The 25,795-nt window shown below is 44.8% G+C and overlaps 2 protein-coding genes across 2 annotated transcripts in view; one reads left to right on the top strand and one right to left on the bottom strand.

The window, feature by feature from the left end:
* The window catches only part of LOC307206522 (uncharacterized protein), a 156,439-nt gene extending 141,903 nt beyond the window's left edge, over nucleotides 1–14,536 (bottom strand). Inside the window, exon 1 of the mRNA XM_079959874.1 lies at nucleotides 14,532–14,536. The gene's annotated coding sequence lies outside the window, so the exon portion shown is untranslated. The remainder of the gene's footprint in view (nucleotides 1–14,531) is intronic.
* LOC307206285 (transient receptor potential cation channel subfamily V member 6-like) overlaps nucleotides 1–20,647 on the top strand; it is a 35,621-nt gene extending 14,974 nt beyond the window's left edge. The window contains exons 3-15 of the mRNA XM_079959365.1: nucleotides 866–988; nucleotides 1,636–1,776; nucleotides 3,251–3,349; nucleotides 4,938–5,113; nucleotides 5,801–5,947; nucleotides 12,753–12,965; nucleotides 13,957–14,043; nucleotides 15,253–15,329; nucleotides 16,109–16,274; nucleotides 17,039–17,105; nucleotides 18,594–18,862; nucleotides 19,459–19,565; nucleotides 20,293–20,647. Coding sequence (XP_079815491.1) covers nucleotides 866–988; nucleotides 1,636–1,776; nucleotides 3,251–3,349; nucleotides 4,938–5,113; nucleotides 5,801–5,947; nucleotides 12,753–12,965; nucleotides 13,957–14,043; nucleotides 15,253–15,329; nucleotides 16,109–16,274; nucleotides 17,039–17,105; nucleotides 18,594–18,862; nucleotides 19,459–19,565; nucleotides 20,293–20,557 — 1,937 coding nt within the window. The 3' untranslated portion in view covers nucleotides 20,558–20,647. The remainder of the gene's footprint in view (nucleotides 1–865; nucleotides 989–1,635; nucleotides 1,777–3,250; nucleotides 3,350–4,937; nucleotides 5,114–5,800; nucleotides 5,948–12,752; nucleotides 12,966–13,956; nucleotides 14,044–15,252; nucleotides 15,330–16,108; nucleotides 16,275–17,038; nucleotides 17,106–18,593; nucleotides 18,863–19,458; nucleotides 19,566–20,292) is intronic.
* Nucleotides 20,648–25,795: the final 5,148 nt, after the last annotated feature.

The following is a 25,795-nucleotide window of genomic DNA, read 5'->3' as shown; positions in this document are numbered from 1 at the left end:
TATCCTAGACCCCTACCAATGAGAGCGGTGCATGGTCCACTGAAGAGCCACATTAAACTAAATTGCCTTGACCTATCATAGAATCAAATAATTTTAGAGTTGGAAGGGACCATGAGGGTCATCTAGTCCAAGCACCTGCAATGTTTTAGCTTTGGTTCTGTCCAATGGAATTGGTACTGCAGCCTAGTTTGTACTATCTAGGCTGGTGTCCTAAGGCGAGCCACTTCTCAAATACCCCATATCACTTGGATACATTCCTTATCTTTATTTATAGTTACAAGCCATGCTAGAGGGATAGGGGAAGCAGCCTCCCCTTTTTTGGTCACATGGCCACCACGTTCACAAAGTGAGGGTCAGAGAGTCTAATTTTCATAACAAAAGGGGACATATGTGCGGGGGGGGGACTGAACCGTCCCTTGTCCTCTGCCTGTCACAAACGAGACGTAGCCAATGTGGTGCCCTCCAAATGATACTGGATTACAGCTCCAGAAAGCATGACCAAAGGTCATGGATGATGGAAGTTGTAGTCCAAAGGGGAAGGCATGATGGAAGTTGTAGTCCCACAACATCTGATGAACACCACATTGACTATCCCTGACTTACAGACACTCTTCTTTCTGCCCACCGCTACCAGAGTTTGAGTTGGGAGAAAAGTGTCTGAAACAATGGAATTTGAGGAGGGGAGCATGTAACTTTGCTCACTCACTCTCTCAACATGTCCCCTTTTCACTATAAAAACAGAACTTTTCATCCACCCACGGGCTTAAATGTGAACAAGTTAGGCACCTGGATGCATAGATGTCTAGCTCGGCCCCAAGTGCAGTTCAGTCTTAGGTGACATTTGTGTTTCCCTCGTCCTGTGCAGGAGCGGTGGGGGAGACAGCCCTGCACATAGCTGCTCTCTACGATAACACGGAAGCTGCAGAGGTGCTCCTGGAGCTGGCTCCAGAACTTATTAATGAAAAGATGACGTCAGAACTCTATGAAGGTAATTGCTGTCAAAATGCAGATTGCAATTCGAATAGAAAAAGATGAGCAGTTATAATATTTGCAAACTCATATAATGTGAAATGGATAACAACAGACAAAATGCATGTATGACAATGAGTGGAAGTTTGTTCTTTTGCTTTTGCAATAGCTGATAAAGGGTAGTGCAGAAGAAGTGCAGCGGAAATGGTTTTAGAGAGAGATGGAAATCCCAAATACAGGATTCAAAAGAGGTGCATTATTATTTTTCTCATTAAATAAATCCTCTGAAGCATGGGGTGGAATTCAGTGTTGTGCACTTCCAATTGTTCTGTTTGTGAAAGCATTTCAGATTGCCAGATGGAAGGATCTTCCTCTCTCCTCCACCCCATGTGTTGATCCAAGGGGTTCTCTTAACTCCTCAAGCAAATTTGGGGGATTCAGGAGGAGGAAAGGGGGGAAGCCCCCTTGCACAAATGCAATTCTGTTGATAGGGCTGGTTGGCTGAAACTTACCCATGTTGTTTTTTAATGGCTCCGAAAAACAAAATGTTGCAATCAAGTCTGCTAGCATTTGACAGAGTAACACTCCCAAAGGATCGGTGCAGAGAATGTCCTGGTGTGAGTCTTTAATGGAAGGTTTGCTTTGTTTGTTTAATGTGAATTGCAGGACAAACACCTCTCCACATTGCAGCGATCAATCAGAACATAAACCTAGTGAAATGTCTGGTCAAGAAAGGGGCTCACATCTCCACTCCTCGAGCTACAGGACTCTTCTTCAGGCGCAACCCCAAAAGCCTCTTCTACTTTGGTATGATTTTTCACCGGCTGCTCTAGAGAACAAGATTGCTTCTGGTAGCAGGAGAAATGTTGTGCCCCACAAGGTTTAGCAGAGCTTTCCAAACTGTGTGTCTTGACACGTTCATGTGTTGTGTGAACACTCCCCACGCTCCTCCCAGGGCTGGAAAGGGATTAGTTTAACCTCCGGTTTGCTAGTGTTCCACAGCATAGGACCAGCAGCACTGATGCCCAACTCCTAGTGGAGGTCAATCGGGCTTCTGTAATGCGGAGGACAATTTGGTGCCTCTCTTCAAAACCAGCACCCCAAGCAAGTTCAGACAGTGGCTCTGCCCTTCACATCTAGAATTGCCATTTAGCAACAAGCAATAGATTTCCTAAGGGACACGGGTGGCACTGTGGGTTAAACCACAGAGCCTAGGACTTGCTGATCAGAAGGTCGGCGATTCAAATCCCCGCAACGGGGTGAGCTCCCGTTGCTCGGTCCCTGCTCCTGCCAACCTAGCAGTTCGAAAGCACGTCAAAGTGCAAGTAGATAAATAGGTATCGCTCCAGCAGGAAGGTAAACGGCGTTTCCGTGCGCTGCTCTGGTTTGCCAGAAGCAGCTTAGTCATGCTGGCCACATGACCCGGAAGCTGTACGCCGGCTCCCTCGGCCAATAAAGCGAGATGAGCGCCGCAACCCCAGAGTCGTCCACGACTGGATCTAATGGTCAGGGGCCCCTTTACCTTTACTTAATATATTTCTTAGTAATGTTGGGTGCAACACCTATGGCTGTAATAATGCCCAATTCATATGGACAAGCCACCAAGTGATGAGAGAAAACACCCTTGACACCAGTTGCATTGAATAAGGAAGAAAGACAGTTAGACAGACAACATTGTCCCAGACATAAAAACCAACTTGTTCTAGACAAAATTCTCTTCCAGCCCCAATTACAAATGGAATGACTATTTAAATCTCAGCCTGATACCTCCCCGACCCACACCTCCAATGATCTGCTTTGTTGAGATAAGGATTTCCCCCCTTCATGCTGCTAGATAGAACCATTACAGATGCATAAATGTCCCACAGCAGGCACAATCTTAGAAGAGGCATTCTCTGCATGAAAAAGGAGGAATATCTCTTCTAAGAAGGCAGCCATCACCTACAGCTTTTGTAACCACCTGTATCTTCTGTGTGATTAATCAGGGGGCACCTTATTAATGAATGAAAAAATAATTAGTCTAACCAGACTTTGCCAACTTGGTGCCTTCCAGATGTTTTGGACCACAACTCCCATCATCCCCAGCCATCAGGTGCTCCTGAGGGTGATGGGAACTATAGTCAAAACATCTGGAGGGCACCAGGTTGTCAAACGCTGGCTCAACCAATGGGCCAGCCAAATGTTGTAGCCTTAATTACTAAACTTCAGAGAAATATCCCCTCCCCCTCCAAAGGCTTGGGTCCTGTTTTAATCCTGTTTTGTCCCTTGTATTCCTCTTCAGGGGAGCATATTTTATCCTTTGCCGCCTGCACAGGAAATGAGGAAATTGTGAGCCTCTTGGTGGAAAATGGAGCTGATATAAGGGCACAAGATTCTCTAGGTAAGAGACCTGCAGTCAGAAGGAGAATTAATTTCTTCTTTGTAGTAAAATAGGGCAAATATTTTTTTTCTGGGTTGACCATGGTAGAAGCCAATGAGTTGAAATTTGAGGAGGAAGACATCTAATTAAATATCATCTTGCTGCAAACACACCCATAAGCCGGACAAATCACACCTGCACCATTCCTTGTCTAAGAAAGAAGGTTGTTATTAGATTAAGACATGCGTTGCTATAATGATTGCATGCTTTAAACTGATTCATGGATCAGGCAATTATATTTACATAGTGGCGCTGTGGGTTAAAGCCTCAGCGCCTAGGACTTGCCGATCGAAAGGTCGGCGGTTCGAATCCCTGCGGCGGGGTGCGCTCCCGCTGCTCGGTCCCAGCGCCTGCCAACCTAGCAGTTCGAAAGCACCTCCAGGTGCAAGTAGATAAATAGGGACCGCTTACCAGCGGGAAGGTAAACGGCGTTTCCGTGTGCGGCTCTGGCTCGCCAGAGCAGCGATGTCACGTTGGCCACGTGACCCGGAAGTGTCTCCGGACAGCGCTGGCCCCTGGCCTCTTAAGTGAGATGGGCGCACAACCCCAGAGTCTGTCAAGACTGGCCCGTACGGGCAGGGGTACCTTTACCTTTACCTTTACCAGCCCCTCAATACTAATTAGCCTTAAGCTGATTAAACCATCTGTGACATTTTAAACTGGGGGGGGGGGGATTGTTTTCGTTTGTTACTATGTTTTGTATTTTTGTGTTTTAATAATGTAAACTGCCCTATGAGTCTTGGATGAAGAGCAGAATAGAAATGTAATTAAATAAATAAAATAAAGCAACACATCACAAAAGTGTTCATATACTGAGGGGGTGGTAATTTTATATGTGTATATTTGCCCGATCACTGAACCAATTACAAATGTGTGACGAATGACCAATAGCCCATTATTAGACAAAGGATGATACAGGTGAAATTTTTCTTGTTTATGAAGTGGATTTTTCTTTACAATTTTAATTCTAGTTTCTATTCTTTCTTAAAAAGGACATTTTTAATGCATTATTTTTCATTGCCTGTGACATACCACAGCTGAAATAGTCTCAAAAAAAAAATGCCAGCTGGTGCTCAGTGCTCAACCATAATCTTTAAAATTGGCCCCATCAGTTTAACATTGATTTAATCAAATACCGTATTTTTTGCTCTATAAGACTCACCTTTTCCCTCCTAAAAAGTAAGGGGAAATGTGTGTGCGTCTTATGGAGCGAATGCAGGCTGCACAGCTATCCCAGAAGCCAGAACAGCAAGAGGGATTGCTGCTTTCGCTGCGTAGCGATCCCTTTTGCTGTTCTGGCTTCTGGGATTCAGAATATTTTTTTTCTTGTTTTCCTTCTCCAAAAACTAGATGCGTCTTATGGTCTGGTGCGTCTTATAGATCGAAAAATACGGTACTTCCATTGGTTTAGATCTACTGATCACTCCTGAGCAGAGCTTTCACTTTACTAAATAATCTGATATTAGCACAGTAAGCATTACCACTCAACTGCTGTGTTTTGTAACTTCTATTCCCTGAATATGGTTCTCTTATGCTGTTTCCATTTCAGGTAACACTGTTCTTCATGTCCTGGTACTTCAACCCAACAGGACCTTTGCCTGCCAGATGTACAGTCTGCTGCTTGCCTACGACAAACGAGAGGCTGGCCTGGGACCTTTCGACTTGATCCAAAACCACGAAGGCCTCACTCCATTCAAACTGGCTGGAGTCGAGGGCAACACCGTGGTGAGCACACAGTCCAACTAATCAATGTGGGAGACACCTTGAAGGGGGAAAATAGTTATTTTAAAGCAAATGGAATTTCAAACTTGTGGGCACATGTAGAAAAATTATTTGCCCAACCAATAAACTCTAGTGATTTGCGGATCCCCTTTCCTACCTCACTCCAGTTTGCAAAACTGGGTTGGTAAACAAGATCATTGCAAAACAACTACAGTGGTACCTCAGGTTACATACGCTTCAGGTTACAGACTCTGCTAACCCAGAAATAGTGCTTCAGGTTAAGAATTTTGCTTCAGGATGAGAACAGAAATCATGCTTCGGCGGCGTGGCAGCAGCTGGAGGCCCCATTAGCTAAAGTGGTGCTTCAGGTTAAGAACAGTTTCAGGTTAAGAACAGACCTCCGGAACGAATTAAGTACTTAACCTGAGGTACCACTGTATTCTGAAATGTGTACACTAGATTAATTATGCACCGGGCTTGGCTTCCAGGTTCGCTCATGCCCAATTAGGTGAACAAGTACAAAAATTTCAAAGGTAGCTCTGTTTCATCAGTTCAAATATTGTTTCAGGAAGTGCAAATTAAGTAGGTTTTGGGGTCTATGAATTTTCACCCAAATAAGCTCTGCCCTCCAACCCAAACAGTCCAGCACCAAGTATTGGATTTTCTGTAACCCTTGCTGTCTTTCTTCAGATGTTCCAGCACCTTATGCAGAAGCGAAAGCACGTGATGTGGTCCTTTGGGCCCATTAACAACATTTTCTACGACCTCACGGAAATAGACTCCTGGAACGAAGACCAGCCTTTTCTAGAGCTTATTGTCTCAACCAAGAGAAGAGAGGTACTGTGGAGCTCAGATACTTTTTTTTTTGTCTTTGTGGAAAAGAGGACTTGTACTGGTAATATGGAAGGAGCAATCTGAGTGGTCCTTATCCCAGCTGTTCGTACAATCCACAATGTTTAGGACTTCCTTGGCCAGCTGATGAAAGGAAGAAGGAGAAAAAGTGGTGGGATTCCAGAACAGGATTTGCATCACAGGCTTCAACTTTGTGGGACAGAGTGAAGGAATGCAGTCTTGCACTGCAAATACACAAACTGTCCATTGGAACCTTGCTGAAGCTTCAGGTGACAGCGTAGCTTTCCAGGCTAAATGGACTGTGCGCTTTTCTGTTTTCTCAGTGAAATTAATTAGGCTGTAATATGCACAATTGGCTACCAAAGCATTACAAGGTTTGAGCAGTTTGTATTAATGGAGATGTTTTTTTAACGTCCAGAAATACCAACTTGGGAAAGGACAGAATTATGCGTTACCGGCATGCAGAGCTCTTTAATATATATATATATTTCTGAATTTCAAAAGTTTACAAATTAATACATACAGTGGTACCTTGGTTCTCGAACTTAATCCGTTCTGGGAGTCCGTTTGACTCCCGAAACTGTTTGAAAACCAAGGCACAGCTACCGATTGGCTGCAGGAGCTTCCTGCACTCAATCGGAAGTCGCATTGGACATTCATCTTCCAAAAAACATTTGCAAATAGGAACACTTCTGGGTTTGCAGCGTTCGGCAGCCAAGCTGCTCAGGAACCAAGGTACCACTGTACTTTCCAGATACACGATTGTTTCACATTCGACTTCCCTCTACCCCCTCCATGGTCTCCCCAATAATTTCTAAAATTGCTGCATATTATCAATATTCTGTACCTTATCTTTTCCACACCATTCTCCAACAAGTATTCAACTGCGGCTCTTCATTCAAATCCTACCTGCATTTTTACATGTTCACAACAATTCTTTAAATATTCCTCAAAAGTTTTCCACTCCTCCTTAAAGTCTGCCTCTTCTTGATCTCTTAATTTCCATCGTTAAATTTGTCAATTTGGCACTGCATGCAGAGCTCTTTTTCAAACAGATAGGCATACATCCTTGCTTTACGTTGCTTTTCCTCTCAGAACAGAATTCTAGAGATATCATAGCAAAGTTCAGTGCTTTCTTCAAGTCAAAAGAAAAAAAGTCTGTTTCGAAAGGTCTCAAGTACCCCTAAGGACTACAGGAGTATCCAGCAGGAGTAGCCTCTGCACAGTAGCCTTCACCCTGTAGCAAGCTGGCCCTGTGTCCCCTATTGTCTTCCAGCCTTCATTAGGAAGGGAATGGCAGTTGTATATTCTGGGGCTTTGCAATCTGTAAGTTGCATTGTGGAATATTCTTAAAGATCCAAGAAACTGCCTCAAATGCTCGCATTACTAATTGCAGTGGATTTGATAGGCTAATGCAGCCTTAATGCACACACATTTAGCCTCATGAAACTTGGGCAACTTAGCTTCATTAATCCTTTCTTTTCCTGTTTGTTTTCCTCCTCCCACTTCTACCCCTCTGGCCTCCTAAGAACCCCACTAGATACTGCAACCTTCCTTTTTCCCCAGGACGTCCATCATTCAGTATACAGTGGTACCTCGGGTTACAGATGCTTCAGGTTACAGACTCCGCTAACCCAGAAATATTAGTTTCAGATTAAGAACGGACCTCCAGAACAAATTAAGTTCTTAACCCGAGGTACCACTGTATGCTGTTGGGAAGCTGCAACAGGGCTAGGTTGGCTGCTAGGGCTAGACTGTCACTTTTCATATGATCCAGAATCTTCCCGTGAGTAAAATTCAGAAGCGGAAGCGCAGGTTTGGTTAGAGGCAGTGCAATTAGATTTGGCCTCTGAGCCTGAAAACACAGTAATAACAAGGGCTCTCAAGCTGCAAAGCCATTGAGAATAGCCAATTATTCTGAAGCCTTGGCCATTGATTTACTGAAAACCCCATTTGAAAAAAGTGTGTGTGTGTACACACACACACGCATATGTTATGACCTTTGCAAACTGCAACTGCTTAAGACTACAGCTCAGTGATACAGTGCATGCTTTGTAGTCCAAATTTCCCAGGTTTGAACTCTGGCAATGCATCTCTGTTGCTCCCAAAAAAGAAATGGTTTGCCTGTTAAGACTTTGCAAACCCTGCTGTGAAAGTTCCATATGCGACTTGGCAGTCTTCCCATTAAATTCTATGGCTTGTTTATTACATGGGAAATACTCCACGCACAATAGGCCTGTTAAATGGCTTTGTGGCAGCAACTGTTATCAACCAGCTCGCCTGTATGATTTGGGACATTTGACGTCACTGTACCTTAGTTTCTTTTTTTGACCTCTTTGCACTATCATAAACATGAAATGGCACTATGGAACGTGGTTGGAAGCACATTCACATATGCAGCCTTGGTCTTTGACTACACCCAACAGTGCAGCAGCCGCTCTGGCTTGCGCAATGTCGTCCTTCTTTCCCTTTCTTTTTCGTTATAGGTTTGTTTCAGATCTCCTATGCATTTAGTGCTATAACTAGCCCTAGAGAGTAATTCACGCCCCCATGCACCCTCTGCTGCTTCCTACTTCATTTATAGGATTTGCCTCTGAGCATGAATTACAAATCCTAGATACCACCCATGGGTAATCGTCGGCCTGTACAGTGGTGCCCCGCAAGATGAATGCCTCGCAAGACGGAAAACCCGCTAGACGAAAGGGTTTTCCGTTTTGGAGGCGCTTCGCAAAACGAATTTCCCTATGGGCTTGCTTCGCAAGACGAAAATGTCTTGCGAGTTCCTGCGGGGTTTTTCCCCCTTTCCCCCCCCTTTTCCTAAGCCGCTTATCAGCTGATCCACTGATAAGCCACTTAACAGCTGATCGCTAAAAGCCGCTAAACCGCTAATAGCGCTAATCCGCTAAGCGGTCAATGGGCTTGCTTCGCAAGACGAAAAAACCGCTATACGAAGAGCCTCACGGAACGGATTAATTTCGTCTTGCGAGGCAACACTGTACTGTATACACATCCGCACAATTTCATGTTTTAACAGTAAACTGGAGTCCCTGCCACATGATTTTGGACTTTGTTTCCCTGTTTAATCCCTGGAAACAGTATAAATCCAGATTAAACGGTGGAAATGATATGGCATGGCATTTTGATAAGGATGACGTCCTGTGAAAGCTGCACAAAACATGCACAGTATCCAACAACGAAGGGATACTGATCTTGTGCATAGGATATAGCCAGTTGGACTGATGGTTTTGCACAAAACGTGCTTGGATTAGCAACACTTAGCAGTAAACTGCCATGTGTAAGTGCCTGCTTCCACTGTCCCTCTCTCCCATCTGCCTGCCCCTGTCCTAGGTTGCCTCTCTTTTATTAAATTAATTTCTCATGGCAAGGTAGCAGATCTCTTGCAAGCAACCAGCACATAACGAAAATATTATCTGGCATCCCCATTGAAGTATGTGTCGTACAACTCTTTGGGCCTATATTAATGACATCAGTTGCTAGCAGAAGTCACAAGAAGCTATAATCCCATTTTCCACATTGTTCTGTAAACATTTTCCACTTTCCCTCCCCTGTTCTACCTTTTTGGCACCTATATTACTGTAAATCTTGGGTGGCGGTTTCAGATAAGCAAAGTTGCATTTATGCTGGCTGTTAAAACTCCAATAAAAAAAGATTGCCTTCGCAGCCTGGTGAGCAAACTTCCCCACCTCTGTGTTCCATCCTCCCTTTTATTGCTAACTTTATGCGCCTTCTGTTCACAGCAACATGTTTGCCACTGAAGGCCTCTTTTCCCTGGATGAGGAACCTGTGGCCTTCCAGATGTTGTTGCGTTCCAGCTCCCTTCGGCCCCAGCCAGCAATTCTAATGCTTAGGGATGATGGGATTTGGTGGCTAGCAACATCCAGAGGACCACAGGCTCCCTAGCCCCTGACATATGACCCTTTATCTCTCCCCCACCTTTTTTTTCCTTCCTTGCCACTCTTATTCACTTTCTTGGCCCACCAGGAAACTGTTGTTACCCTTTTGTAGACGCTTCCTCCAGTATATGTATCAGGACTAAGCCAGTGTGGTGTAGTGGTTAAGAGCTGTAGACTTGTAATCTGGGGAACTGGGTTCGCGTCTCCGCTCCTCCACATGCAGCTGCTGGGTGACCTTGGGCCAGTCACACTTCTCTGAAGTCTCTCAGCCTCACTCACCTCACAGAGTGTTTGTGGGGGGGAGGAAGGGAAAGGAGAAAGCGGGATATCAAATCCAAACTCTTCTTCTGCAGTAGAAAATAAAGGTCTGTTCTCATCCAGATCTCTTGCCTGATAGGACCACCCCTAAGCTGCACCCTGAGTTTAACCTTGCCCCCCTCCCCAACACCAGACCCTCCAAGTGTCCCTATTTTCCAGGGACAGTCCTGGATTTACAGAAGCAGTCCCAGTTTCTGATTGATCCTGGAATGTCCCGCTTTTCCTCAGGATGTCTCTATTTTCATTGGGGAAATGTTGGAGGGTATGGAGTTTTCCAACCCCTTGAGCCATTTGAAGACAGCCCAGTTTTTTAAAAAATGTTTTATTATGGTTTTATATCTGTTGGAAGCCACCCAGAGTAGTTGGGGCAACCCAGTCAGATGGACGGGTTTTTGATGATGATGATGATGGAATAGGACGTCCCTATTCTCATCAGAGAAATGTTGGAAGGTATGCCATATAATCACACCCATCGTGGGGATTAATTGCTATACTGGGCAAAAGCATTTCCTTTGTAAGGTCTGCAAACCCAATACAGTGGTACCTCGGGTTACATACGCTTCAGGTTACATACGCTTCAGGTTACAGACTCTGCTAACCCAGAAATAGTGCTTCAGGTTAAGAACTTTGCTTCAGGATGAGAACAGAAATCGTGCAGTGGCAGCGCAGTGGCAGCAGAAGGCCCCATTAGCTAAAGTGGTGCTTCAGGTTAAGAACAGTTTCAGGTTAAGTACGGACCTCCAGAACAAATTAAATACTTAACCTGAGGTACCACTGTAAACAGCCTGTCTTATTATTATATGATGTCTGTAGAGATTCCCAAAGGACAAATCCTGTCACTATCTGGCCAGTGGAGTGTGCCTCCCCCTGCCCCCAAGTTTTCCTGACCGACAGAGAAAGTGAGGGCAGGGCCCTATTTCACCTCCTCTGCTCCTTCAGGGAAAGTGAATAGAAGTGCGAGACTCTCTTGCAGTTTTCCCTTTCCCCTAGCAGCTCTACAGGCATTTGGGAAGAGGCCCTGTAAGGCATGGCTTCTCCCCACCGCAGATTCCTTGAGTCACAGTTGCCTACAGATTTCCCTCCTCAGAGCGGTTTGTGGGCTACAGAAGCAGAATCGCTTGAGCCTAGGACAGAAACCACAGAGCCTAGGTCTTGCCGATCAGAAGGTCGGCGGTTCGAATCCCTGTGACGGAGTGAGCTCCCGTTGCTCGTTCCCTGCTCCTGCCAACCTAGCAGTTCGAAAGCACATCACAGTGCAAGTAGATAAATAGGTACCGCTCTGGTGGGAAGGTAAATGGCGTTTCCGTGCACTGCTCTGCTTCACCAGAAGCGGCTTAGTCATGCTGGCCACATGACCCGGAAGCTGTACTCCCTCGGCCAGTAAAGTGAGATGAGCGCTGTAACCCCAGAGTCGGCCACGACTGGACTTAATGGTCAGGGGTCCCTTTACCTTACCACCTCATTATAATCATCATTTTCTCTGCTATGTCTGCAGCAACAGTGTAACATAAATAAATGGGATCTTCCTGCTTTAAAGAACTTACCATGTAAAACCTAAGACAGTAAAGTGGTGAAATATACCAAAGTCAAGGGAGGCAGTAAAGGGAGCAAGGGGCACGGATGTGGAAATGTCGTAATATGTCTACTTAGGGTTTCTCTCAGCAGGCGATGGTGACTTAAGATATAAAGCTAAATCCTTCAAAGAAGAGGCAGGATTTGAGTGTTGCGAAGGGCAAAGAATAACGCCGTCTAGGTGTTGTGGCAGAGAGCTTCCCCTTTAAGAAGAAAAAGGCAGAGCTCTTCATATCTGCGCCCCCCACCTCTACCTACAGCCATCTAATCTGCTCTGTTGCACCAGGACATATACACACAACCACTCAAGACTAGGGATGGAAAGAACTGTCCATTTAAATTTTCCTAGTTTCTCATTTGCCCAAGCTAATATTCAGTTTTCTTCTGTTTTGTAGCAGTTTGAAAATCATCAGCATTTTTGGGTGAATTTCTCCTAATAAACGCATTTCTATATGCAGTTTTGACTTGTGTACACCTTTTTGCAAGCTATTTCCCCTGAGTGAATGCATTTTTTGTATGTTAACTTTCACTAGCGTCTTAATTTTTTAAATGTCCCCCTGATGCATGCATTTTTGTAAACAACTGTTGGTTGGAGAACTCCATCGCAAAATTCAGATCAGCGTGAAATTTCAAAGACGGCTGTGTTTTGGTTTGTACATTGTTTCAGAAAGTACGGATTTGAGAGATTCAGCTTTAAATGTGAACTGAATCCTATTTCTCCTCCATCCCTGTTCACGACAGATAAGCAGTCTAACCCTTTTGTTCATGCTTTGGAAAGCAGCCCTGCCTAATGTTTGCAGAGATCTGCACTCATTCTCCTCTAAGAATTCGCCCTCACTTGGGATGGAAAGAGGAGAGAGAGAGAGAGAGCGCTTTGTCGAGATACATTTTTTGTTGAAATGTGTTTCTTCCATCCTCCCTTCAAACTGTGTCCCAGTAAGAAATGTCTTTTGGAGCTAAAGTCAATCTCTGCTTCTTCCCAACAGGCTCGTCGCATCCTAGACATCACGCCAATTAAGGAGCTTGTGAGTCTGAAGTGGAACACTTACGGGCGCCCATACTTCTGCTTCCTGGCATTATTTTATGTCCTGTACATTATCTGCTTCACCATGTCCTGCATTTACAGACCTCTGAAATCACGGTCAGAAAATCAAACAGATGAGCGGGACATGACCATTGCCGTGCAGAAAACACTGCAGGTGTGTATGTGTGTGTTTCCCCCTGTTAAAATTCAGTTATTTTTGTTAATAGCCTCTTATATAAATAAACAGGCCTGTTCTATTGGTCCACGTTTCTCAGTGAATCCATGCATGCTGCAAAACGAGGCAGGAACAAATAGTAAAACCCTAAAAGAATTAAAAGGGCTTTATACTACTTAAGATTGCAGGTGGGGGAAGCTGTATCTCACTTTTGAATACATCCATACTTAAAATAAAGGGACGCGGGTGGTGCTGTGGTCTAAACCATTGAGCCCTAAGGCTTGCCGATCAGAAGGTTGGCGGGTCAAATCCCCGCGATGGGGTGAGCTCCCGTTGCTCTGTCCCAGCTCCTGCCAACCTAGCAGTTCGAAAGCATGTCAAAGTGCAAGTAGATAAATAGGTACCACTCCAGCAGGAAGGTAAATGGCATTTCCGTGCGCTGTTCTGGTTTTGCTTAGTCATGCTGGCCACATAACCCAGAAAAACTGTCTGCGGACAAACGTTGAGCGCCGCAACCCCAGAGTCAATCGCAAGTGGACTTAACTGTCAGGGATCCTTTACCGTTTAATACTTAAAATAACTACCATAGCAGAGACAGAGCTAGGCTGGAACCTTTCTCCCTGAAGTTCCACATTTTGAAAAATTGCATCTCCCCATCTGCGGCCTGAAATGGCAGCAATCCACTCTTCAATCTCAGTGAGTTTATTGCATCTATCGACATTGGGAGAGTTTGGAGAGGGCAAATAATAATCCAGGAAACCCGGGTGCATTCCAGCTATGTATTTATCCATGTAAAAGTTTATTGGCTGTGGTCTTTTTTAAGTTATTAATTGTGCCTGCAAAGTGCATAGTAAACAACATTTATGAACTTTCAAAGCTGAAACAAGAACAGAAAGAAAACAGAAGAATATGTTCAATGTGTCGCTTTTTCAGGGCTTTCTCATCTCCTTATTTGTTCACTAATCAGTTGTCCTTTCGTCTCTGTTTTTAGGAGTCTTATCAGACATATGAAGATCATCTCAGGCTGGTGGGGGAGCTGATCACTGTGATAGGAGCCATGGCAATTTTGCTCCTAGAGGTGAGGAAAACCAGCAACAGCTGTTGTTCAAATGAAACCAAAACCAGTCCAGGAGCTCCATCTTCCTTCCATTTGGGTCGGCACTGAACTGTTGTGCTTTAATAGAGCATATCTAGACTACAAAATTTTGAAACCAGTTCAGTTGTCAACACTTCCTCCAGGAAACCATGGGCACTGTAGTTTGGTCGAGCACTTCCAACTGCTAGCAAACAACAGTGCAAACTATACATGACTTGATTACTATAATCAGCAGCTACCTATCTTGCAGAGTGAAAGAAGGCAATCCAACTTGTTGATTTTATGCATTGAGTCAAATATAGTTTGTAGTATTTATGCTGCCTGTTTGGAAGTGTTTGGCCAATACACCCCAAATCTCTAGAGTTTTGCCACTACTAATCCACATGATCTATGCTTGACTTTATTCAATAGACTCGGGGAAGCTTATATTTTAAAATTACTTATTTTGGGGAGCATATCACTTCCACAACAGATCTTAATCTCCTCCCTAACACCCCTTAGACCCTTAAACTGGTACCTAGGAGACGGAAAAGCCCAAGGTGTTGTTGTTGTTGTTATATACCACCATTTACCAAAAGATCCCAGGACATTGTACAACATTAAGAACACATTTTATGGAGCATAATAATAATTACCGTATTTTCCGCCCCATAGGGCGCACCGCCCCATAGGACGCACCTAGTATTTTTTTGGGGGGGGGGAATAAAATATTTTTCCCTCCCCCAGGGGAGCCCGAGCTTCCCCCGACCCCAGCCCCCAGAACAGCCTGCTATCCGCAAGCCTAGGGAGCCTGGCTTGTGGGGAGCTCCGCGAAGCCCGGACGCGCTCTTCGCGGAATGCAGGCGAAGTCGCGCCGGTCTCCCAGGGGTTGCGCAGAGCTTCCTGAAGCCTGGAGAGCGAGAGGGGTCGGTGCACACGACTCCTCTCACTCTCCAGGCTTCAGCGAAAGCCTGCATTCGCCCCATAGGATGCACACACATTTCCCCTTCATTTTTGGAGGGGGAAAAGTGCATCCTATAGGGCGAAAAATACGGTACATAATATAAAGCATAATAATAGGCAGCATAATAAAAAAAAGTAATCATAATGAGGGTAGGCTGCTGGGCTAGACCATATAGCTATGAGGGCAGAAGTAGCTCCAGCTCTGGGTGAAAAACAGCTGTTCCTTTCTAACTGGTGCAATTGTTTCAGATTCCAGATATTCTGAGAGTTGGAGCCACTAAGTATTTTGGACGAACCATCCTGGGAGGACCTTTCCACATCATCATGTGAGTCTCTACATCTCCAAAACTCATTAAAAACTCTCCTTTACTAACCTGCTCTCTGTCTCTTATTCCCCATCATCCCACCTCTTTTATGGGCTTCTTCTATCCCAGATCTCTTTCTTTGGAAATCTCTCTCAGAGAGTCACAACTAACTTTTTCTGCCTGAAGTCAAAATGTGAGTGAATTAGTTTTATTCCTCAGCTGGTAGTTCTGAGGAATTTCGAGAGAAGCTAGTCTCTCAAGAGGACGCAGCGATAGCCTCTAGGTTGTTTGCTGGGTTTTCCCTAGAGTAAAATCTACCTCCATTCTTTCCCCTCTATCTTTTCACGCTAGATCCCTCCCAAGCAGACGAAGGCTGCGTCAAGGGGGCGAACTCCTCCTCTGGGCCTGTCTGGCCCATTGCTCAGCCATGTGCATCATTCTCCTTGATCAAGATGTCAGAGGGGGAGACTAGCCAGCAGGAGTGGGACAGGATTCCTCTGTGCCTGAGTCTGCGCTCACATTGTGACTCTCAGCTTCTAAGCCTTTCCTGGAAGGCTCTCCTTCTCTTGCCCCTCTTGATCGCTCAATCCCCTGCTTCTAGCACCTCCCACCTTGTCCCTTCTGCAGATTGCTCTTCAGTGATCCACCACCAGGATCTGGGATCTAAGTTGTCTTCTTCTGTGCCCTCCTTGGGGAGCTCTTGGGTGGACAGCTCCAAGCTTTCTCATCCAGCCAATCCCTGACAGCGGGATAACCGCCTGTAGGTGTCCACATTCCTGACCGTACCATTTCCTTCGCAGCATCATGTATGCATGTTTAATCCTGGTGACCATGGTAATGCGACTCACAAGCACCGATGGAGAGGTGGTACCCATGTCCTGTGCCTTGGTTCTGGGCTGGTGCAACATCATGTATTTCGCTCGAGGGTTTCAGATGCTTGGCCCCTTCACCATTATGATACAGAAGGTGAGGAATGCCACCGACTTTGTTGCAAATTCAGATACATCAATTCAAGATTCTGTCTCCCATTTGCCTCCTATCTAAACTTCCTTCCAGAAGAATCTGTTGCGTAGAAAGGGCTAAAATGGCTGGCCATTGCAGGAATAGACTCCAAAAGCAGGAGCAAAATGCCTTAAATGCCAACAGTAGTTTCCCCAAAGCCTCCTAAGAGTTGCCATGCTGAATCAGACTAATGGCCTATCTGTTCCAGCAGTTTGGAGCTGGCAATTTGAGGATAGCTACAGCCTGCGAAGGGACGCGGGTGGCGCTGTGGGTTAAACCACTGAGCCTAGGGCTTGCCGATCAGAAGGTCGGCAGTTCGAATCTCTGCGACGGAGTGAGCTCCCGTTGCTCGGTCCCTGCTCCTGCCAACCTGGCAGTTCAAAAGCATGTCAAAGTGCAAGTAGATAAATAGGTACCGCTCTGGCGGGAAGGTAAACAGTGTTTCCGTGCGCTGCTGTAGTTCACCAGAAGTGGCTTAGTCATGCTGGCCACATGACCTGGAAGTTGTACGCCGGCTCCCTCGGCCAATAAAGCGAGATGAGCGTTGCAACCCCAGAGTCGGTCATGACTGGACCTAATGGTCAGGGGTCCCTTTACCTTTACCTTTACAGCCTGTGAGCCTACCTAGTCTACCTTTAATTGTCCAAACTAGATATTTATTGGGTGGGAAATAACTGTGCTGTGGACAGCTTGGATTTCACAACATCTCATTTCTCTCCTTCCTTCAGATGATCTTTGGAGATCTTATACGCTTCTGTGGCCTGATGGCGGTTGTGATACTTGGCTTTGCATCAGGTGAGACAGAAACGGATGGGTGCATTGAGTGGCCGTGGGGATTCATATCAGTTTTTACTAGGCAAGAATGGAGCTCAGAGGAACTGATCATCCAAAAATAGGGTTCCTGAAGCAAGAGGGACAGAGGCAGTGCTAGATTAAGAAGAAGAGATCTGCAGGAAGGATGTAGTGGTGGATGTAGAGAACTGAGTGGAAGGAGTATGGAACTGAGCAAAGACCAAAGGGTGGGGGTGGGGGGAGCTGGAGTTGGAGCCTCACCCTGAGAGAGCAGGGAATGGTGTACTATTGGCATGGAGTCAAAAGGCAAGGAAGCTAGGAAAGAGAAGCAAAAGACATGGTGTTAATGTGCCTTCAATAGTGTAGGTTCACTGACAGTAGATGCAGCCCGTAAACTGGAAAGTACACAATTTTGGAAAGTGCTGGTTTTGACCCATAAAGCCTTAAACGGCTCAGTAGCACAATACATCAAGGACCACCTCTCTCCGTATGGACCTACCCAGACCCTGAGATCATCCTCTGAGGCCCTTATTCGTGTGCCTCCTCCATGAGAAGCCAGGAGGGTGGTAACAGAAGAAAGGGCCTTTTCTGCGGTGGCTCCCCATTTGTCCAATATTCTCCCCAGCGAGGTTCACCTGGCACCAGGCCAAAAAACATTCCTCATTAACCAGGCCTTTGGCTGGTGTACATCCGATGCCCTTTTAAAGCGTGTTGTGGAAGGGGGGATGTGGCGATCACACAGGGTCTCCAGACGTTTGACGGTCTATTGATCCCTGTGCCACCACTGTGATTGCCTCTTCGCTGCCACCAACCCGTTTCTCACGGGTACACACGGAGTCCAGACAGTTGTTAACATTAACAAATAATCAAGTTTATTTTTATAAGCACGAACAGGTTTAAGATTTCAGTTAATTTTTCTTGTTAGTTTCTTAATCTTAGTTTCTATACTGACCTAACAACTTCAACTGATTATCCCAACTATCTATCTGACTCCACCTAACAGTTCCTCTCACTCCCTCACAACACAACTCGACCAACCCACAGACTTATCCTCCCTCTTTCTTCTCCAACTCCCAACTCTCAACTGACTTCCACACACCTCCGACTCTAACTCTAACTCCTCCTATCAGTTTCTCTCTGGCCAATCACATCACACTCATTTAACCCTTTCCTTATGACCCACCTAGGACGCAAACACCACAGGGGATTACTGGGTTGTCTTTGTCTTTGTCTTTATTATGTATTTTCTGTTTTTTGTATTGTGATTTTATGTTGTGAACTGCTCTGAGATCTATGGGTATAGGGCAGTTGTTTATTATTATTATTATTATTATTATTATTATTATTATTATTATTACTGCTGCTGCTGCTGCTATTGTTACTAATATTGTTATTATTAATAGAATGGACCCTGTGCCCTTTCCCTTGACATCTTCTGTAGTTGACCAGCCCTCTTTGTGTCCTTCCTTCCTTTCTTCCTTCCGCCACCAGCCTTTTACATCATCTTCCAGACAGAGGACCCTAATGGTGTGGGCCATTTCTACAACTACCCCATGTCTCTCTTCAGCACCTTCGAACTGTTCCTGACCATCATTGACGGACCTGCCAACTACGAAGTGGACCTACCTTTCATGTTCAGCGTGGTGTACTTTGCTTTTGCGATCATTGCCACTCTGCTCATGCTGAACTTGCTTATTGCCATGATGGGCGACACCCACTGGCGGGTGGCCAGCGAACGGGATGAGCTTTGGAGAGCACAGGTGAGAACATAATGTGAGCATGGCAGAGATTCTAGTGGCACAAGAATGAGAAGTGCCACAAAGGCCACCTCTGCTTGCTTAGCACATGTGCAAATTTACACTGGTTTCAGTCTGGTTTGAGCTCCATGGCTCCCAGGCAAGGGACCCTGGGAATTCTGGTCCTGTAGACAGCCTGATGTCATGCACCACATCTTGTGACACACTGATGTGGCACACCATGCCACCTCAATATTGAGGGGGCCCGGCCCCCTCCTTAAGAATTTCAGGGGGGAGGCAAAGTGCCTCACAGCCCCTTGGCTGACACACCTGGCCATAGTCATGAAACTGGCTTCCTGTAGATTGAGTGTGTAAAAATGGTAACTATTGATAGTGTCTGCTGCTGCTTCTCTAGCTACGATCTAGATGTTACCTTATAGCTTCATATTACCTCAAATATCACTTCATTAATATTCTTTTTTAAAAAACAGTTGTTCTCCATTATTAATCTGAATTGCATCCAGTAAAGTTTAAAATTCAGATAATCTGAAACAGATTGCTTTCTGAATACGAACCTGTCAAGTCGAAGGATTGCCCTCTGACCTTCTGTTCTTCTTCAGGTTGTTGCCACTACAGTCATGCTTGAGCGGAAACTGCCACGATGCCTCTGGCCTCGCTCTGGCATCTGTGGGCGAGAGTATGGACTAGGGGACAGGTGGTTTCTCAGGTGAGTCCCTTTTGTCTAGTGCTGTATTTGCATGCAGGAATGAATGAGTTTGATGGCACAGCAATTGCAGCTATGTCTGTCTGTCTGTCTGTCTGTCATCTATCTATCATCTATCATCTATCTATCTATCTATCTATCTATCTATCTATCTATCTATCATCTATCAATCATCTATCTATCTATCATCTATCTATATCTATCTATATCTATCTATCTATCTATCTATCTATCTATCTATCTATCTATCTATGTCTATCTATCATCTATCTATCTATCTATCATCTATCTATCTATCTATCTATCTATCTATCTATCTATCTATCATCTATCTATCATCTATCACAGGCTTCCTCAACCTTGTTTTTGGCCTACAACTCCCATGATCCCTAGCTAGCAGGACCAGCGGTCAGGGATGATGGGAATTGTAGTCTCAAAACATCTGGAGGGCTGAGGTTGAGGAAGCCTGATCTATCATCCATCTATCTATTTATCATCTGTCTGTCTGTCCATCTATCCATCTATCCTTCTATCTTTCTATCTATCATCTATCTATCTATATCTATCATCTGTCTTCTATTTAATGGCAACATAGGAAGCAGCTAAGTTGGACCATTAAGTGACTTTCAGCTCTGTTGGTTAGAGCTTGCTGCTGATAACACCAAAGTTGCCTTATTGGTAGTAGAAGTTGGAGAAAAGTCCTTAACCTCGTTGTTTCTAATCTGTGCAGGGTGGAAGAGCGTTTGGATGCCAGCAAGCAGAAGATGCTTCGCTATGCAGAGGCCTTTAAGGGCCAAGACAAAGAGGATCTGGACAAGTTATCCGGGAAGCTAGAGCTGGACGATCCTTTCCGGAAGGAACCGTCTCCAACCGTCTCGCGGAGCACAACCCAGAGTAGCTTCCACCGCGGTTGGCAAATCCTGCGGAACAACACCTTCAGCCACCTACGCGGGGAAGTGAACCATGCCTTGGAAGAAGAGGTCTACCATGTCTGAGATGGTGCTTCGCTGACCCTGCACGCTACTGGTGCTTTGCAATGCATCGTTAATTTCTCAAGGTGCTGGAGGGATCTTGCGGCAGCTTTATCAGCTGGCGTTTGTAAGAACATAAGAAGAGTTCTGCTGGTTCAGGCCAGCATCCTGTTCTCACAGTGGGAGAATAGAACTGTTCTCACAGATTCCCTTTGGAAGTCTGCAAGCAGGAGCTGAGCACAACGGCACCCAGTTCTTGCGATCTTGTGGCAGCGTCCCATGAGTTCATCGCATCCCTCTCAAGTGTGCTGCCTCTGCACTTCAGTGCAACAGACCCGAGGCACCCTTGGGATGTGTATCTCCTCCCTGCAGAAATTATTCTAAGGACAGCACCAGAGTTTTACCTGCATCAAAGGGGTTTTCATTGGGAGTTCAGTTACAACCCAATCAATAGTTCCTATCTCTCAGCATGTTCCCGGGCAACATTCCACAAAAGCTTCCCTATTCTCTGAAGAGCCAGCACTATGGAAATTTTAAATCTAATATGAAGGGGGGGGGCGGACATTATTTAAACTCAGGGAGCTGGCTAAATCTGACACAGCAACTGAGCAGACTGTCAACAGATAGCTAGCCAGCATTCCAGGGACCCTTAAAGAGTACAGACATCATCTCAACTAAGTACATTTCCACACTGCTACAGAGTGGTTCTGCTTTTTGAGTATGGGAAGCAAGTGCACTTTAAGCCAAATGTGTGACGCTGGATTTTATCCCAGGTCAAACTTTTCTAGGGTCGTGTCATTGGACTCCTCTGTTCTTGTAAAAGCAGGATTAAGGCCATTTTTTCTTGGCTGAATTGACCTCTGCTAATATTCGCTATTGCGGGGTGGGATAGGGGTCAGGGGAAGAGGTTTATGAACTCATTTGTGTTCGCGTACAGCTGCCACTACTTCTCCTTGCACAAGGAGACAGAAGCCTGTCGTGTCCATCTTACCAGCTGTTGCAAGTTCCTGTGCACATAGTTTGTGGGGAAGTGCCGTCTTGCTGATAACCCGCAGTAGTATTTTACGGTGCCTGATTATGAGGGGAGAGCAAATGTGAGGCAGGATCTGGGTGTACGGATTGCAATCCAGATGGCATAGCAGATGCTGGTGAATATAGGTGCATAAAGCTCTTGGACCCTTCTGAGAACTGTTACCCCCAAATTCTGCTTAAAGTAGATCTGGAGTTCAAATAAAATAGCCAAGCTAGCTCAATTTTTAATTATGAGTTTTGCACATCCATCAGTGGCTCCTGGCTCTTTACAGTCAGGTGAACTTGTGAAGTTCCTGCTCAGGAAGAAGAAGAGAAAAAAAACACCTGCAGAGTCAAACTTAGTAAAACGTTTCAGGGGGGGCTTTCATGCTTCCAGGACTTTGAACTTGAGATGGCCTTTCATGAAGGATACAACTTAGAAGGGAGACTCATCTTTTCACAAGAACAGCGAGAGTGAGACCGGTGCTTCTACAGTCTCCCTCCAGCTTTATCATCACTTTGAATTTCATTACAGAAGGAAAACAAGAACCGGTCATTACTTAAAGTGAAGGAGTGACTTAAGATTGCTGCCTCTCCAACTGCAGAACTCAGTGGAAAGTTACCCACATTCCTCTGTAGCAAGAGCAAGAGTGAGGAGAGGTCTCAGTAGCCAAAGGAAATGTACTTGCACAGAATATTTTTGAGGCACCTTGACTGCTAAAAACGCTTTGTACCGTGGAATTAGTTTGGGCTGTGGCTTCAACCAGGGTTTCTGAGGGTTTGGTTGTCGTCGTCCCCATTTTCATTCCTAACTTGAATTCCATTTTCTATCCATATTTTCCCTCAACTGGGCAGATTCCAAACTGTGTTCCAGGATTATTTTTATTTTCTTCACTGAGAAGCTCAGTAATGGTGTAGAAGCATCCCTGAAAAATGCCTTGTCCATCACTGCCAGTCTTCTCCAGCTTTGTCCAGTGCAGTGGGGGCTGATTCTACAGTTTATGCAGGGCCTAATAGGCTTGGCCATTTCTCACCTTGAATGGAGTGCACATCTTGAAGATGCCACACAAGCCTTAAGTTATGCCACTGACATGTGGGAGGAAGGCAGGATTGAGGAAGGGCCGTAGCACACACATTGCATGCCAAAGGGTCCAAGTTCGATCCCTGACATCTCCAGGTATGTCTGGGAACATCCCTTATCTAAAACCTTGAAGAGTCACTGCCAGTCAGTGCATGCACTATTGTGCTAGATGGGCCAATGTCCCAATTCTCTGTAGGGTAAGGTGAGCGAACGTTCATTCATTTGCTGTCAAGAAGCAAATTAGTCTTGGGTGGTCTTGCTCACATTTCCATTTTCAGAAGTTGTTCCCTAACATTTGGGGAGTTTGCACTATGCGAAAATGAGAAGTGTGATTTGCACATAGGTAAAAGCATTTCCATGCACTGCTGTGGCTTTGTCAGAAGCGTCTTAGTCATGCTGGCCACATGACCTGGAAAAACTGTCTGCGGACAAACGCCGGCTCCCTCGGCCAATAAAGCGAGATGAGTGCCGCAACCCCAGAGTCATTCGCGACTGGACTTAATTATCAGGGCTCCCTTTACCTTTACCTTAAAAGCTGCAGAACTTATGGTGGTAATGGGTTGTGAATTGTTGGCGGTAATTTATGTTTTAATACTTGGGAAGGAGAGACTGCGTGTGTTAACCGCCTTTCCAATTTTTCCCAAATAAGCCTTTCTCTTTAGCTATGAAATGCCACTGAGGCTGGTTGAATGCCGTGATTGGCTCATCTCATAGAATCATAGAGTTGGAAGAGACCACAAGGGCCATCGAGTCCAACCCCCTGCCAAGCAGGAAACACCATCAGAGCACTCCTGACATATGGTTGTCAAGCCTCTGCTTAAAGACCTCCAAAGAAGGAGACTCCACCACACTCCTTGGCAGCAAATTCCACTGCTTAGAGTTCTCTGCTTAGAGTTCCCCAAAATGTACACACACACACACACACCCCTTTCCTCCACCCAGCACTATAAACTTAGTTTTAGTTTTATTTTTTCCTTAATAAACACTGAATTTGCATTCATACTTATCCTAATACATTAGATGCTGTTGGTCTGAAAAGAGTAAAATTGGAGTGGGAAAAGACTTGGCGAAGGGGCAAGCAGACGAAAAGCTGCAGTCCCATGCATACGTATTTGGGAATGATTACAATGGGACGGGGGATATACTTCTGAGTAAATATGCCTAAGACTGTGCTGAAAATGCATAAGATATGATAGGTTACCAGTGGATTCTGTGGGCAATTAAGTACAAAGTTTCACATCTCAAACACAAGCCGAAACTGTAGGGCCAAGTTCATCAAAAGAATCATGGGGATATAGTTGTTACTTCCTGGAACTTGCCACTTCAGGCTCTGAATATCACTGGCCATAGAAAGCTAGCAGTTCAAGCTTTTCTTGGGCATACTAACTTTCTGTGTGCGTGGTTTTGGAAGTGGGGCTTTTTCATAGGGAAGCATTCTGATCGATGTGATCTTTGGCTTGCAGTTTTAAGTGGCACAGTCCAGGTAAAGTGTTACCATACGATTCTGCTGCTGGTGTAAACTGGCACAGGGATCCTAAGCCCATGAAACATGTTGGTTTGGGAAGCTTTGATCTAAAATGCATATTGCACTTTTTTTAAAAGCTAGGGGAAAGTGATTAACAAATGCAGAAATGTAAGGTTATATATCTGCGTTACAAACTGCATCAGTCTTATACCCGTTTATTGTGCTTTCTCCCAGAAATTTTGGGAACTGTAGTTTGCAGAGGAGCCAAGGATTCTGAAAGCAAACAATAGCCTCACTTAAAATGTACTAGAATTCCCAGGGATCCCTGGCAAAAGGGAATATATTTAAAAAAACAACACTTCTAAGTAGACATGTATAGGACTGCACTCTTAAGATCTATATGCAGGCACACTTGAAATCAGTTCACATAACTTGATGTACTGTGCCCACAGTTTCTCAAGCTTACATACAGACTCTGGAAGGAACTGAGCCAAAGCGAGTTGAGATTGGTTGTTTTAATTTACAGGTTTGATTATTATTGTTTGCATTGCACTTTCTAATTCTCTTGTGCAGTGGTACCTCGGGTTACAGACTCTGCTAACCCAGAAATATTACCTTGGGTTAAGAACTTTGCTTCAGGATGAGAACAGGAATCGTGCAGCAGCAGCAGCAGCAGCAGCAGTGGGAGGCCCCATTAGCTAAAGTGGTACCTCAGGTTAAGAACAGTTTTAGGTTAAGAACAGACCTCTGGAACGAATTACTGTATTTTTTGCTCTATAAGACTCACTTTTTCCCTCCTAAAAAGAAAGGGGAAATGTGTGTGCGTCTTATGGAGCGAATGCAGGCTGTGCAGCTATCCCAGAAGCCAGAACAGCAAGAGGGATTGCTGCTTTTGCTGCGCAGTGATCCCTCTTGCTGTTCTAGCTTCTGGGATTCAGAATATTTTTTTTCTTGTTTTCCTCCTCCAAAAACTAGGTGTGTCTTGTGGCCTGGTGCGTCTTATAGAGTGAAAAATACGGTAAGTTCTTAACCTGAGGTACCACTGTATCATATTAATGTAATTGGATTCTACCCCCACCCCAATTTTGGTAATAATAAAATAAACTTGGAGATTAAAGTAAAATCAAATTCCAATTTTGTAACATGAAAATATTTTCCTGTCTGAATTAGCAAGCTGGGTATTAAAGCAATCCTTTTGATGTATCTAAGAAAATGTAAGATTCCTATCACCATCTAGATATATTTAGAATGTGACTCAAAATGTATTAGCAATTTTTCAAACTCTTTGCTCCGTTGCCAAAAACCCCCACAGTGAACTGTTTAAGAACCTTCAATTAATTGTGCCCTGCAATTAAGTCAGGGCATGCTCCGAAAACCATTATTAAGAGATGGAAAATCCCCAGTGGTTTTGAGGTCTCACGAAACAAGCTTGTAGCATTCATCTGTATGAGTGTTATGCCACCTTTTTGAGCCAATATCGGTCATAATCCGAGTTTTATATTAATTGCACATTTATAAACCTGTTCTCCCTTCAATGTTTTGTTTATGATGCAATTGCTTTTATAGTGACTATGCAAATGTTTGTGTTGTAACTTGTAGAACAAGCTCATTCTAATCCACTTTTGTGGAATCGGAAAACTCGGCTTTGTTCCTCTTTAATAAACATTCTGCAAGCAGGACTGCCATGCCTTTGTAGATAAGATAG

This window comes from Podarcis cretensis (assembly GCF_951804945.1).
Source record: "Podarcis cretensis genome assembly, chromosome: 17".
Taxonomy (NCBI): domain Eukaryota; kingdom Metazoa; phylum Chordata; class Lepidosauria; order Squamata; family Lacertidae; genus Podarcis; species Podarcis cretensis.
This window is presented reverse-complemented; position numbering and strand designations above follow the sequence as displayed.